This window comes from Zosterops lateralis, assembly GCF_965231275.1.
Source record: "Zosterops lateralis genome assembly, chromosome: 21".
Taxonomy (NCBI): Eukaryota; Metazoa; Chordata; class Aves; order Passeriformes; family Zosteropidae; genus Zosterops; species Zosterops lateralis.
In genome coordinates, this window is record NC_139781.1 from 8,701,346 (window position 1) to 8,716,767 (window position 15,422).

The 15,422-nt window shown below is 48.6% G+C and overlaps 2 protein-coding genes across 3 annotated transcripts in view; both read right to left on the bottom strand.

Moving 5' to 3' along the window:
• Positions 1-15,422, bottom strand: part of MTMR8 (myotubularin related protein 8) — a 277,728-nt gene that overhangs the window by 50,550 nt on the left and 211,756 nt on the right. The window lies entirely within an intron of this gene.
• The window catches only part of ARHGEF9 (Cdc42 guanine nucleotide exchange factor 9), a 50,651-nt gene that overhangs the window by 22,594 nt on the left and 12,635 nt on the right, over positions 1-15,422 (bottom strand). For both annotated transcript variants that reach the window (XM_083876269.1, XM_083876268.1), the window contains exon 5: positions 4,874-5,005. In XM_083876269.1, the coding sequence (XP_083732395.1) occupies positions 4,874-5,005 (132 nt within the window). The remainder of the gene's footprint in view (positions 1-4,873; positions 5,006-15,422) is intronic.

Genomic DNA, 15,422 nt, shown 5'->3' on the forward strand with positions numbered 1-15,422 from the left:
GAAGGGACCCACAGGGATCATCAGAGTCTCAGAGTCTCTCCTGAGCTGCTAAAACCCAGCCTGATCCATTTCTCCACCCTGCTGCAGGCTGGACCCAAAATGTGGCATTTTGTGGAGATCTGTGTCACTGGGAGAAGAAGAGAAGAGCTGGGAGGTGCTGATGAAGTCAAAACCCCACTTAGAGCAATAAGAACTGTCCCAGGGCTGCTGTGTGTTTGCAAACAAGATTTTTGGCTGGTCTCACAGGCCCCCTTTAGCCTGTAATAAAATCAGTTGCTGTTTTGGTGCAGAGATCTCCTCAGTGTTTCCAACAGAAGCTACATGGGACCCAGACCTCCTTCCACTGAAAGGACTCAGAGATGTCTCTTTTATCTTCCCATTTGGAAAGCTGGGCTGCAATGGAGTCTGACAGGATTATTTTATTTACTCCACCTCCTGTAGCACCATTTGTGGCAGGCTGTCTGGCTACTGCCATTAAAGTGCTCTCATTTTGCTTCCCATCCAACCTGCTCTGCTCAGGCAGCTCAAGGGAAGACAGCAGCAGCAATAAAACCACAAGCTGGAGCTTGCGTTGCCTCCTGATTACAAGAGACACATAAAAAGCGCAAATGAAAATGAAATGTGTTTCATGCAGTCACTGATCTTTCTGAGCTGTCAGAAAATACTAAACACTGTGGCCTCAGCAAGGGCTGATGGGCTATTGGGGAAAAAAAGAAAAAAAGAAAGTGGAATTTAGAGAGCAGGAGCTCTGTTAACCCTTCCTGCTTCACATTGTCATTCCCAGCCCCATGCCACAGTGCCATGAAGCCCACTGGGGAAAAATTCAAATTATTACCCAGAACAGAAAAAAGAAGATCCTCATCTGCTAAAAACCTGGAGCATCCCCAAAGTGATCATAATTAATGCTGTGTGTCACAGGCCTGGATGTTGAGCACCACGATTTGCAAATCTAAAACATCTCCGTGTCAAACTCTCTCAACTTCAGGGTGATAAGGAAAGTGGACCCTGTGCCTTTAAGGCAACATCTTTTATTGTTACCATCACCCAGGATTGCCTTCATTGCTTGGTAATTATGGCCAGAATCCCATAATGGGCATTTTTCTCCTGATTATACACATATGGCAAGGCACACTGAGGCACTGCTTATTTCCTGCCCAGCCTATTCCCCTCTGCCATCCCAAAAGACAATTCTGAATTAGGGGATCCAACCAGTTCTTTGGGAAAGGTATCACTTTGTCCTCACAGCCACAGCAGTGTCCCAGCCTGTGGCTCAGGAAATGTGGGCAGAGATTCACTGGGGGAGTTTCCCATTGATCCAACAGCTGAAAGTTACTTGGCTTTGCAAGGAAAACCCGGATCCTGAGCTCTCCCAGTGGCTCTGGAGCAGGAAATCCAGAATCCAAACTGGTTTCAGTTTGTTGAACCCTGAAATAATTGATGAGGCCATTTCATCTGATCAGACTCCTCACTGCCTGGCACCAGGAAAGAATTCAGTGCTGATGAGCACATTCAAGTGCTTGGATAATCCATAATTTCCCAGCCCAGGTCTCTGTCTGAAGGTGTGTAGTGGTCATGGAAGTGCATTCAGGAATTCTCAAGATTGCAGGTGTAAAAAGCAGGCAAAAACCAGGTGATAATGCCAGGAAAAATCATTCTGAGAGTTATTCCCCCTCGCAGAAATGCCTTCTTGGCCAGGTGTCCAACAAAAAAAAAAAAAAAGAAAAAGAAAAAAAAAAAAATTAAAAAAAAAAATAAAATAAAAATAAAAAAAATAAAAATAAAAGCCCCTGAAACCCCTGAAATGGGGTTTGTCTGGAGATGTGTTACCTGGAGCTGGACACTGCAAATACCTGCACAGCCATCACCATTCCTTACTCAGGGAACACTGGATGGGCCAGCAGGAAAAACCCTCATGAACTGTGAGCAGAAACCTGCAGGGTGAGCCCACAGGGGATGGAGGTTTGGAGATAATGGAGCTCACAGGGAAATGCCAACAGCACAATTTTCAGAGACCTCTGTGACAGTTTGATATCAAACTCTGTCTCACCAGGAACTCCTGTATCACCCTCAGGATCCATCTGAATTACCAAGGGGATAAAAACACCTCCACAGGTCAGCAGGGAGAGGAGGATGTGCAGGTTTCCAGGAAGACCTGGAGGAGTGAGGGATCCTGTCTGAAATATGTGTTTGCCTTCAATAAAGTCACTTGGGATATCTCCCAGTATCAAACTGAAGCCTCTGTGGCATATTTAAATATGGAATCAGCTCCTTATTTCTATTAAAAATCTCTTTGGGTCAACAAAGAGATAAAAATCAACCACAATAATTTTAACAGAAGTATTTTCATATAGAGGGATGTATCATACTTATTAGTTTGTTACACCTGGAGAAAACCCACAGATGCAGATTTTGTGAAGATTCACCGAGATGTGTCATCCTAAGCTGCTCCAAAGCTGCTGTCAGGGGTGTGTGGATCATATTCCACCCCTCAATTTTAGAGCTTTTAGAGCAATTTTAGGGTTGAGAAGGAAGGCTGGCCCCAGGTTCCCAAACCTCGAGGTAAATGGTGCCTTCCTGAGGGGCCCCAGCTCTAAAGCAAAGCTGATCCTGCCTCTTGTCAGGGAGGTCAAGACACCACAGACTACAAGCCGCTCACAATTATTTTATATATGAGATGTGTGGTCCCAAAATGTGAGCCAACACTCCTCTGAATTTCAGATTTGCACACTCATTCTGAATAAAGGGAAGTGTGAGCAGGCTGGATCAGCTGGAGCTTCAATCTCCCCTTCTACCCCAGAGCTGAAAAGCAGCAGTTTGATGCTGGAAACAGAGACACAGAGGGAGAAGCTGCAGTGGGCTCTGAGCCCATGGGGCCACCAGAGGAGCTGCCACCTCTGCCCTGTCACCCCAGAGCTGGGGACACACACACTGTGCCACTGACACAGAGCCAGGAGCCCTGATAGGAAAGCCCAGACCCCCCAGCACAATCCATAAAGTACTTTTCATGCAGGGACCTCTGGTGCAGCACCTCCACAGCCCCCAAAATGCCTTTTCCATGCAGAAGTGTCACACTAACACTGTGTGAACTCCGATGGAGCCCTGCAGGGGCTGGGAATTGCTGACCACTCTCCACTTGTGCTGATGACCACGGAAATCCCAGCTCTGATTTTCCCAGAGTTAAGGGAATGCTCAATATCTCTCTGGACCAGACCCAGACTGGATGCTGAATTGGGAATTCAGGGTCACAATCAAAGAGGAGGAGGTCAGCATTGAGAAGGAAAGCAGTGTGTGCACCTCCAGACTCACTGCAGCTCTCACTGCTGCTCTGTGCCTGTTTCAAGGAGGGGAAAAACAAGCACAGACATTCCAGAAGGCAGAATTTCAGTCAGCCATGACTCAGGAGAAGGAAAGTGCCACCCACTGCAGTGCCCGGGCCACAGAGGGGACAGTGATGCTGTGCTGAGTCAGGAGCCACCCCCATCACCCTGCCCTCCTCGGAGGGTGCCAGGCTCAGCCTGTCCCCAGCCCAGCCCCTGGGACAGGAATGAGCCCTGTGCTGGCCCAGGGACACCCCCTGCACAGCTCTGTGTGCCTGCAGGGAGTGACAGCAAACCCTGAGCTGTCACAGCCAGGACTGAGGAGCCCTTTGTGCCACCCAGGGGTGGTGGCAGCGAGCTGGGGTCACCCCAGTGGGACACAGGGGTAGCAGAGCTGCTGCTGGACAAAATTTCTGTGGCTCAGAGCTGATGCTATTAACACCATGGCACAGCAACAGCAGCATCCTGTACTCCCTCCCACCTTCTCCATGGGTTCCAGGACAGGGAGGGGCCCTGGCATGGCACAGACAGGAGGATGAGGCTTAAAAAGCCTTTCCCCAAGAGCCAGGGAGTGACAGCAAACCCTGAGCTGTCACAGCCAGGACTGAGGAGCCCTTTGTGTCACCCAGGCGTGGTGGCAGCGAGCTGGGGTCACCTCAGTGGGACACAGGGGAACCAGAGCTGCTGCTGGACAAAATTTCTGTGGCTCACATCTCACCTGCTGCTATTAACACCAGCAGCAGCATCCTGCACCGCCCTCCCACCTTCTCCTCCTTTACAGGAGGGGCCCTGTAAAACCCAGCACGGCACAGACAGGAGGATGAGGCTTAAAAAGCCTCTCCTCAAGTGCCAGGGAGTGACAGCAAATCCTGAGCTGTCACAGCCAGGACTGAGGAGCTCTGTCCCCTTGTGTCACAGTGGCAGCGAGCTGGGGTCACCTCAGTGGGACACGGGGGTACCAGAGCTGCTGCTGGACAAAATTTCTGTGGCTCAGAGCCCACCTGATGCTCTTAATATCATGGCACAGCAGCAGCAGCATCCTGTACTCCCTCCCACCTTCTCCTCCTTTACAGGAGGGGCCCTGTAAAACCCAGCACAGCACAGACAGGAGGATGAGGGGCACAGACAGGAGGATGAGGCTTAAAAAGCCTCTCCCTGAGTGCCAGCACAGACACCCAGCACAGCCTGGCTGCTGCTCATCACCATCTCAATGCAGCAATTGGGCTGTCAGCCCCGCTGCCAGGTTCTGTAGTTGGTACAGGAATTGCAGGGCTATCTAATCCCAAATCACACGCTGCAGCCAAAACCTAAAACGAGAAGGGAGGCAACGAGCCAAACCAAGGGGGCACATGAGATGAAGGCATGAAAAAGAGCAAGTAGAGGCTGGATTTGCAATGAGCACAGAAATCCTTGTGTCACAGTGTGCTCCCCACCCTGAGCATGCAGACTTGCCCTTCCACATCCTCTTCTGCACGTCCAGCCAACAGCCAGAGTGCCCCAAAAACCACTTTGGCCTGGAGATCCTGCCCACAGCACGCCCTGAGCTGTGTCCTTACCTTCTTGCAGAGAACCATCTGGTGATCAAAGAGGAAGAAAACTCGCTGCTGGTTCCGTCCATAAGGCTGGTAAATCCAGGACATCTCTCCCGTGTAGATGAGCTCCGAGCTGCGGTCCAAGATATCGTCCCCCTGCAGGGCACAGGCAACGAACGAGGCTGAGTCAACTGCACTCATGAGTTTTGTCTTTGCATGATGAAGAGAAGCAGTAATTTAGTAAGATTTTGGCTTTTCTGCAGCTCTCAAAGTGGCCTCATCTGATTTCAGAGCAGAAATTGGGGATGGGGGATGATTCTGAAGGAAGGGGGATAAATGAAGGAGGTTGGGGATGCTTGAGACATGGTCAGTGCAGCTCACATTGCAATGGGGAAAGAGCTGCCCCAGATATTGTCCCCACTCCCCTCTCCAGCTACCCCAGACCCTTGGATCTTGCTGCAAGTTCTGGTGGCATCAAGAAAACCAAACCCCTTCCTCCTGCCCACCCCAGAGGAATCTGAATTCAGGACACCAAATTCCCTGCACATCCTCCCTTTAAAACACCATCCCAAAGCCTTTCCCCCCATGAAATCTCCAGCCAGCTCCAAAAGCCTGGGACACACTGGGACATCAGTCCCCCATCTCTGAGGCTGCCAGGGCTCAGCCCTCTGGATTTCTGCCTCTCTTTTCACTCATCCAGGCACTGCCAGTCCCTTCTCTCATAGATCATTAGAGCTCCAGCTCCAAATTCCTGTCAGCACCACCCTGGCTCCTGTGGCAGCCCCGGGCCCCCCTGGCTGGCCAGGCCTCCCTGCTGGCTGCAGAGTGCCCTCACCCTTCTCTGCCTCCAGCTAATGCTTGTTTTCCTCTCCTGAGTTTTTTTTTTTTATAAGGATTCATGAGCAGATGGTCTTGAAAACACAGCTCTCTCTCTCTCTCTCTCTCTCCCACTCTCAGAGAGAACAAATGCAGTCACCCTCCACTAATTGGAATGAGCTGGACTTTTTAAAAAGTTAATTAAAATCTATTTATTAAAAAATGGGTGAATTCACCACCACCTGCCCTGTGGGCATCTCGGTGGAGCATCACAGAAGGAGATGGGATGGCTCCAGCTGAAAGGTAAGAGCAGGAATCAGGAGCAGGAATCAGGAGCAGGAATCAGGAATGAGGAATCAGGAGCAGGAATCAGGAGCAGGAATCAGGAGCAGGAATCAGGAATGAGGAATCAGGAGCAGGAATCAGGAGCGGGATTCAGGAGCAAGACAGAGAAGAGATTTTTATATATATATATATATATATATATTTTTTTTTTTTTTTCCCTTACTGGCTGTGAACTACTGCAGTTCTGTCTTTGATGCCAAGCCTGGAATCAATATCTGGGACAAGAGCATCCCAAAAATCCCAGCAAACAGCCTGTCAGGGTTCAGCCAGCTCGGGGGGGCATCTAGCTGGACACACACTGCTGGTGCTGCTCACACTCGCCAAGGCAGCCAGGAATCCCCCCTAGTCCTGATTCAGAGGTGAGGATTTCAAACTGCTGCTCAGGTAAATGTGTAATTAACCTCTCAGCATTGATTGGGAGTGTCCCCGGGCCCTGTGACAACAGCAGCAGCTTCATTAAGTCACTGCATCATCAAGCTGCAGCACAGAGTTCCAAATGGCCTTAGCCAGGGCTTTATCCACCTCCCTGCCTCACTGCTGAGCCTGTGCTGTCCCAGGGGGTAATGAGGGCTGAGTGCAGGGACACAGAGTCACTGCCCCAAAGGGATGGGCACAGAGGGACACAGAGAGTCACTGCCCCAAAGGGATGGGCACAGAGGGACACAGAGGGTCACTGCCCCAAAGGGATGGGCACAGAGGGTCACTGCCCCAAAGGGATGGACACAGAGGGTCACTGCCCCAAAGGGATGGACACAGAGGGACACAGTGTCACTGCCCCAAAGGGATGGGCACAGAGGGACACAGAGAGTCACTGCCCCAAAGGGATGGGCACAGAGGGACACAGAGGGTCACTGCCCCAAAGGGATGGGCACAGAGGGACACAGAGGGTCACTGCCCCAAAGGGATGGGCACAGAGGGACACAGTGTCACTGCCCCAAAGGGATGGGCACAGAGGGACACAGAGGGTCACTGCCCCAAAGGGATGGGCACAGAGGGACACAGTGTCACTGCCCCAAAGGGATGGGCTGTCACCACCCAGTGCCTCTGCAGGGTCCCACTCCAGCCTGGCCAGAGCCCAGGGACTGAGTTCTGCTGCCACAGACATGAGCCCCAGAATGAGAAGCCTCTGGAGAAAACACACCAGCTCCAGAAATTGTGAGCCTTCCTGGCCACACATGAAGAAGATTCCCACAATGGATGGGAGCTTTAGGAGAGGCTGCCTGCTAAAAATAGAAAGGCAGCTTTGTCTTTTACTCCTGTGGTAGCATCTGAAGCCTGAGGACACACAGAGGGCTCTGTAAACACTTCTACTTGATTAGCTGAGTCCAAACTGTGTAGTCCCTGCAAGCAACATAACCCAAAAAACATCCAGATCCAAAATGATGGGATTTGTATTGCATTTCTTATGTGGGGAAAACAATTCCTACATTCCAGTCTGTAGGCTGGAAATAGCTGAATTCCCACTTGGGGTGAGAAAACTGGGAAATAGAGATTGTAGAGTTTGGGACTGGCCAAGAGCAGCGTGTTCATGGTCCTGCCCTGCTCCTCCAGCCTGGGCTGTGCCAACTCCCACAGAACTTCTGAACCTCCACAGGCTTTTCCTGTCCTGACACAGCTGTACCTCTATAAAGAGCACAAATTGTCTTCTCCTGGTCCCCACTGTGGGGCTCAGGGGGCAGTTGCAGGGTGGGGGGCAAAGAGGGACATTGCCTTGATCCCTGTCCCAGTCCCACGCCTCCAAATCTGCACAGAACCAGGAAAAAAAATTTCCTTTTTCTTCTCCATTTTTTTCCCCAACTCCCACAGAGGCTGGATCATCTGTAGCCTTCTATAAATTAAGATAAACCCTGCTGAAAAAAAGAAGAGGCTGAACTTTTAGTCGCTCTGAATTCAAACCTGCAGACATCCAGGAGAGCACAGCAGCATTGTCACCAAGAGAAGCCCTGACTCCTGCTCCTTTTCCAACCTAAGTTTTGTCTCATAAGCCTCAAAAAAAAACCTCCTCAGCCCTTCTCAGATGCATCCAGGGTTTTCAGTGCACATCCTGAGATGCATCCAGGGCTTTCAATGCACATCCTGAGATGCATCCAGGGTTTTCAGTGCACATCCTGAGGTGGATCCAGGGTTTTCAGTGCACACCCTGAGGTGCATCCAGGGTTTTCAGTGCACATCCTGAGATGGATCCAGGGTGTTCAATGCACATCCTGAGATGCATCCAGGGCTTTCAGACACATCCTGAGATGGATCCAGAGTGTTCAGTGCACATCCTGAGATGTATCCAGGGTTTTCAGTGCACATCCTGAGGTGCATCCAGGGTTTTCAGTGCACATCCTGAGATGCATCCAGAGTTTTCAATGCACATCCTGAGATGCATCCAGAGTTTTCAATGCACATCCTGAGATGCATCCAGGGTTTTCAGTGCACACCCTGAGGTGCATCCAGGGCTTTCAGACACATCCTGAGATGCATCCAGGGCTTTGAGTGCACATCCTGAGGTGCATCCAGAGTTTTCAGGCACATCCTGAGATGGATCCAGGGTTTTCAGTGCACATCCTGAGATGCATCCAGGGTTTTCAGTGCACATCCTGAGGTGCATCCAGAGTTTTTAGTGCACATCCTGAGATGCATCCAGGGTTTTCAGTGCACATCCTGAGATGCATCCAGAGTGTTCAGTGCACATCCTGAGGTGCATCCAGGGCTTTCAGGCACATCCTGAGATGGATCCAGGGTTTTCAGTGCAGCACCCAGAGGGCAACCCAAGGAAAGCTGACTCCTCTCTTCTTCACACTGTGCCAGGCAAAGCCCCAGACCTTTGTATGCAGAAATGGGAGCAGAAGGTCACCCAGATGTGGGCTGGCTCTGAGCTCCCTGCAGCCCTGCAGTGACACACTGAGTCCCCAGGCTGGTCCTGACTGTGACAGCACAGGGTCAGCTCTGCTGCTGAATGCAAAGACGTGGATCCTCAGCTCCCCAGTGCTGCTGCAGTGACCAGCACACCCTGGAACAGGAGAACCAAAGAGGTTTAACAGATGGAATAAATGCTGTTGGGAGCAGCAGGATATCAAGGAAAGGTTGGCACTGAGAGCTGCTGCCCCTCCTGGGATCCAGACACTTCCCTGGGCTCAGGAATGCTCAGAGCCCACCCCAACACAGCCCTTTGCTGTCCCTGCTGGGCTCCAGGAGGGGATTTAATGCCCTTTCCCAGTTGCAGGGAGCCAGCAGGGCTTTCTGGTGCCTGACACTGCTGTTCTGCAATTAGAGACTGACAGGCTGATCAACACCCGGGGCTACACTGAGATCACACAAAGGAACGCCAGAGAAATGTTAGAAATGTTGTCCTTTTCAACAGGCTCGGTTTTGATACCTTCTGTTTGCTGGGGGGCAAAAAAAAAAAAAAAAAAAAAAAAAAAAAAAAAAAAAAAAAAAGAAGAAGAAGGAGAAAAAAAAAAGGCTCCATTTCAGTCCCTGCTGTGTTTTTTTTTTGGTTCCTTTCATGGCACTCTTGGATTCACTAACTCAGTATCAGGCTGAGGCCAGTGATTATAGATTACATAATTAAGGGCAGCAAGTCTTGATTTAAAGGACCCGTAAATAACAGGAATAAGGAGAAATTTAAAAGGACAATGCTCGTTAGATTTCTCAAATATATATATTTTTCTTCCTTCATGGAAATTTAATACACTTGGAAGCTGCCACAGTGGGCACCCCATGGGAATCTTGGGTAGAAATATCTAAATATCTACACAAACCAAAGTAATCTGTGTAAATAGCAAGTCCAAAGCCATCCAGGCTGATGAGCAAGGCTCTGTCCTGTGCCAAAAATACCCCTGTTGGATCAGGGACCTCCACAGATCTCCTCCCAGGGAATGGGAGCTGCATCACCTCCCTCCTGTGAGGAAAAAACCTGGGCTGAAAGGGAAGGAAAGTGTTGCTGGAGGGCTGGAGAGGAAACCTGAACTGCTGCAGTGATTTCTGCTTCATTTTGTTTTGATGTGGTTCAAGAGCTGTGTGAAAAGGCATAAAATTGAGCAATTCCAGGTGTGCTGAAGCACAGAGCTGTTTTCCATCCCCACATCATCAGTACAGGGCACTGGGGGAGGCTGTGCTGAGTCCTGCCCACGGGAACAGAACCCAAATCCTGCCCAGGAGCAGAGCCCAGGCTGGGCATGGTGGAATGTCGGAGTCCAGGGCATCCCTCTGGGCACCTGGAAGGTCACAGACCTCGGTAGAGAGGCCTGGGACCCCCAAAAGAGGGTCTGGGGTCTGTGCAGGGGGTCTGGGGTCAGTCCAGGAGGGTTTGGGGTCTGTCCAGGAGGGTCTGGGGTCTGTGCAGGGGGTCTGGGGTCTGTGCAGGGGGGTTTCCCTGGCACAGAGCCCAGGAGGACACAGGCTTTGATTTTGGTCCATGAGAAAAACATCCAACACAGAGAAGAATTGCAAGTCACAAATGTGTAACAGACAGTGGTGTAACTAATCACCATGTGGAAGGTTTTGTAGTTTTGGGTTTTTAGAATGTAGATGCAAAGGGACAAGATGGAGGAATTAGGGTGGAACCCTGAGTTCTTCTTCTTCTCCCTTGGCATCCATTGTCTGCAGTGACGTGGGCACAAGGGAGTTTCAGAGGATTGGGGCAAAGTAGAAATGACCCTTCTAGTACAGATGACCCTCCTATTTCATTGGTATGGAATGGTCAATAATAACCACATAATTATCTGTATAAAGGCAGAGTGATCTCCCATCACAGGACAGTCCCATCGTGTCCAGGCTGCTGTGAACACCTTGGCCGGACACAGAGAATTGTAAGATCAGAATTAATAAACAACGCGAGAAACCAAGAAAACCAAGACCTTGAAACTCCTCATCCTTCTCACACCGAGCACAGACTCAGACTTAAAACCTTCAGAGGTCACAGAGACAGAAAAACACCCACTCGAACCACCAGCCTTGAAAATCAAGGGCAAAAAAACCTTAAACCTGAGAGTGGCACAGGGAGTGGATCCCCATGGGGGGCAGGAGACAGGACCAGGAGCAGAGGGGAAGGCAGGGAAATAAAATACACCTCTGAGCAGTGTAAATACAGCCCTGCCCACGCTGGGGCTGGAAAGGACTTAAAAATAATGATGGAAATCTCTTTTAATCCTGCTCTCTGTGTGTGGAGCTATTCCCACCAAGCTTGGAGAGCTGGAGCTCCCTCAGAGGGCGGGAACAGGGGATGGAGAGAGCAGAAAAGGCTGCCCAGGATGGGCTCTGTGTGCTGGTTTGCTCTGCTGCATTTAAATGTCACTGGTTTGATCTGAGGGTGTCTCACCCTGAGCATTGGGATGAGGCTGAGCAGGGGAGAAATGGAATTGAAACATCAGAACTGAAAGGGCTCAATGGGAGGTGGTGGAAACCCCAAATTCTGAGCCTTTTACCAGCTCAAAAGGCACTGGAGGATTGGTGTGGGCAGCACCTCTCTGGGTGTGTTTATACTCCAGAAATTCAGGTTACAGAATAAAGGAATGAGTCACACATGGCAACAGACCAAGCCTGGCTTCTTGGTCAGTCCCACATTGCCACGAATCACACAGGAATTCATCTCACAGTCACTGGGATTATTCCTGATTTACAGCACTCAGGGAGATCAGGATCTTCCCTGAAGGTTCTGCTCAGTCATTATTGTCTAAAGGTGCCAAAGCTGCCAATAATTCCTTAAAACTCCAGACCTGGCCACCCTTTCCTTGTCCCATTGGCAATTTAAAAAAATCACATCCTGCTTGCAGGATTTCTTAGGGAAAACCTCTGGCTTTGGTTAATTCAAGGATATTTGGAGTTTTCAAACACTTGTCTAAAGGTGCCAAAGCTGCCAATATTTCCTTAAAACTCCAGGCCTGGCCACCCTTTCCTTGTCCCATTGGCAATTTAAAGAATCACATCCTGCCTGCAGGATTTCTTGAGGAAAACCTCTTTGGCTTTGGTTAACTCAAGGATATTTGCAGTTTTCAAACACTTGTCTAAAGATGCCAAAGCTGCCAATAATTCCTTAAGACTCCAGGCCAGGCCACTGTTTCCTAGTCCCACTGGCAATTTAAAAAATCAGATCCTGCCTGCAGGATTTCTTGGGGAAAACCTCTGTCTTTGGTTAACTCAAAGATATTTGCAGTTTTCAAACGCTTGTCTAAAGGTGCCAAAGCTGCCAATAATTCCTTAAGACTCCAGACCTTTCCTGGTTCCACCGGCAATTTAAACCATCAAGATCCTGCTTGTAGAATTTCTTGGGGAAAACCTCTGGCTTTGGTTAACTCAGGGATATTTGCAGTTTTCAAACATTTGTCTAAAGATGTCAAAGCTGCCAATATTTCCTTAAAACTCTAGACGTGGCCACCCTTTCCTGGTCTCATTGGCAATTTAAACAATCCTGTCTGCAGGATTTCTTGGGGAAAACATCTTTGGCTTTGGTTAACTCAAGGATATTTGCAGTTTTCAAATATTTGTCTAAAGATGCCAAAGCTGCCAATAATTCCTTAAGACTCCAGACCTGGCCATCCTCTCCTGGTCTCATTGGCAATTTAAAAAAATCACATCCTGTCTGCAGGATTTCTTGGGGAAAACCTCTTTGGCTTTAGTTAACTCAAGGATATTTGCAGTTTTCAAACACTTATCCAAAGATCCCAAAGCTGCCAATAATTCCTTAAAACTCCAGACCTGGCCACCCTTTCCTGGTTCCATTGGCAATTTAAACCATCAAGATCCTGCTTGTAGAATTTCTTGGGGAAAATCTCTCTAGCTTTAGTTAACTCAATGATATTTGCAGTTTTCAAACACTCACCCTGTAATTCACCACATGGGATAAACTTTTATCCCTTGGAGGGATAAAAATGATTCCTAAAATAGGGATTCAGTAAAACCCCTCTGCCTAAAGCAGCCTGGACATGCCTTTACTCCTCCTATTTGTTTTAAATCAGCATTCCCAGCACCACCTTTCCTTGCAAGGAAATGTGCACACATTTTATATACATTTCAAATATTCCCTCACTAAGTATTTTTTTGCTTGCTGGGGAATTTTTCCTTCTCCTTTAAAAAAAAAAAATTTCCACCATCTCCTCAACAAAACACGGGGTAAATTTAGAAACAAAAAAACCCAATTTCAGAGCAGAGAATCAGCATCATCAGTCTCAAGATGCTGAGGAAAAAAACCCAAAAAAACAGACATTCCTCCAAATGAAATATTTCCATGTGCTGAAACATTGAGCCACTGAAATCATTCACTAAGTACCAATGCAGTGGGAATTTGGGATTAGCTCTGCCTTGTGCCCTGCCTGGATTTCTGCTGGAAAAAAAGACTGAATTGGTCATTTTTTACACCTGGTTCTTGTTTCTTGTGGTCAGTGCTGTTTTCAGGGGGTGTCAGGAGTGGTCTGGAGCCACTGGGATGGACAGAAAGTACAGAAAGGTCTGATTAGAGCAGGAGCAGGGCCAGGAAAGGTGGGAATTACAGCTGTGGGTTCCTCTCTCTCTGCTCAGGGAACTTGTGGAAATCTCTTTTAATTCTCTGTGTGTTTGTATGTGGAGCTATTCCATCACAGCAATGAAATTAATGAAACCAATTCAGCCAAGGAGGGCACAGGTGATGCAGCTGGATTTCTCTCCCTCTCCTCCCAACCTCCAGAAATAAAATAAAGAAAGAAAGAAAATAATTAAGAAAGAAAATAATTAAGAAATAAAATAATTAAAGGATTAACACATTTTTTCTCACACACACATTTACACAGACCAACCAGCAAACACCAACTGAGAGTTGTGGTTTTTTCCTCAATGTCCCTTCCCCACAGGCTGGAGAGGATGGGGACACACACACCAGGAGGTCCCTCCTGTACCCCAAAAACTGCACAGGACACAAAGCTCTGAGCCCCCTGATGCTCCTCCACGTCCTCAGGACATTCCTGCAGCCCCCCAGTGGGATTTGGGGTCTGCAGAGCCAAAGGAACACCTGCACACATCTCAGCACTTCCCTCACATCCAATCTTTTCATTTCTCCCACTCTCTTCCTGCCTTTCCACTGTGCCTCACTCCGGGGTATTTTGGGTTTCTGTGCATCCTTCTGGCTGTTCCATGGACAGCTGTGGAGTGGGGGCTGGAGCTGATGATTCAGAGCTGTTTTAGAGGGAAGAATCAAGCACTGAAATCCTCTGCTGGGTCCAGCTCTCATCCTCTACTTTCTCATCAAAACTCTGTGATTCTTCTCGATACAAAATTCAGAATAAAAAGGACAAGGAGGGTGTTTTTATTTGACCAGGGGCTGTGTTCCCATCAGATTTCTGAGTGTACCAACAGCAGGCTTTGCTGTGTTATGAGAAACTGAAGGATGTTGCTGCAATAATGTGCTCAAAATCTGGAACAGCTGAAGAAAAAAGCCTGGAAGAATAATTTTGGCAAGTTCCTGAGGATAGGATGGAGATAAAGAATGGGTACTGCTAAGCAGAAATGGATTATCAAGGATAAGGCTAAATAAAAATGAATTATCAACTGAGCTAATGGAAGAGAAAAAAAGGATCCTGTGTGGAGGTCACCTTGGCTTCCCTCTCACACATGAATATTCACTGGCTTGGAATGGATCTGTCCTTAGTCAAGATTTATTTCCAGGCAGAGAGTCTCAGAGCTGCTCACAAATGACCCCCATTAGCTCATCCCATGGCACACTCCAGGGCTGAGCGTGGAGCTGATGGTGCTGTGCCTCCTGCAGAGCATTTTCCTCGTTCTGGAAATGAGTTTTTGTGGCAGTGAGAGATGTTCCTGAGCAGGGAAACAATCAGCCACATCGTCTGTGCTCCCTGCTCTCCCAGCCAGGCACAATCCCAGCTCTGATTGCTGCATTTATGTGTTTTATTGTGTGTTTTATCACCACATCCAGGGTTAAAGCCAACCTCCATCACAGCAGTGGAATTAATCCGGCCAAGGAGGACACAAGTGATGCACCTGTATTCCTCTCCCTCTCCTCCCACCCTCCACAGATCTTTGCCAGAAATAAAAATAATTAAAGGATTAACGCCTCCTTCTCATACACCCATTTCCACAGTGTGATCCCAATGCCTGGAAATGTGGAGTTATTTCAGACTTCACAAGTGAGGAAGCAGAAAGGCTGCTCCATCACTCTGATTATCTCCTTGCTGAACACATGGGCTGATGACAAACAGCGAGAGGATTTACAAAACCGTTTGTCCTCAATCTGCTGAAAAAAAAAAAAACCCTATTTATGGATTACTTCCATACAATGATTTTAAAAAATCAGGGACAAAAAGAAAGGGAGAACATAATTTTAGTATGGCTCTTCTTCCAAACACATGGCACAAATGTAGAGACTGAAGGCCCTGCTGGTGAGGAATCCTTCTGCTGACTCTGCCTTCCCTGTGCCTCTCAGCTCCTTAATTACACC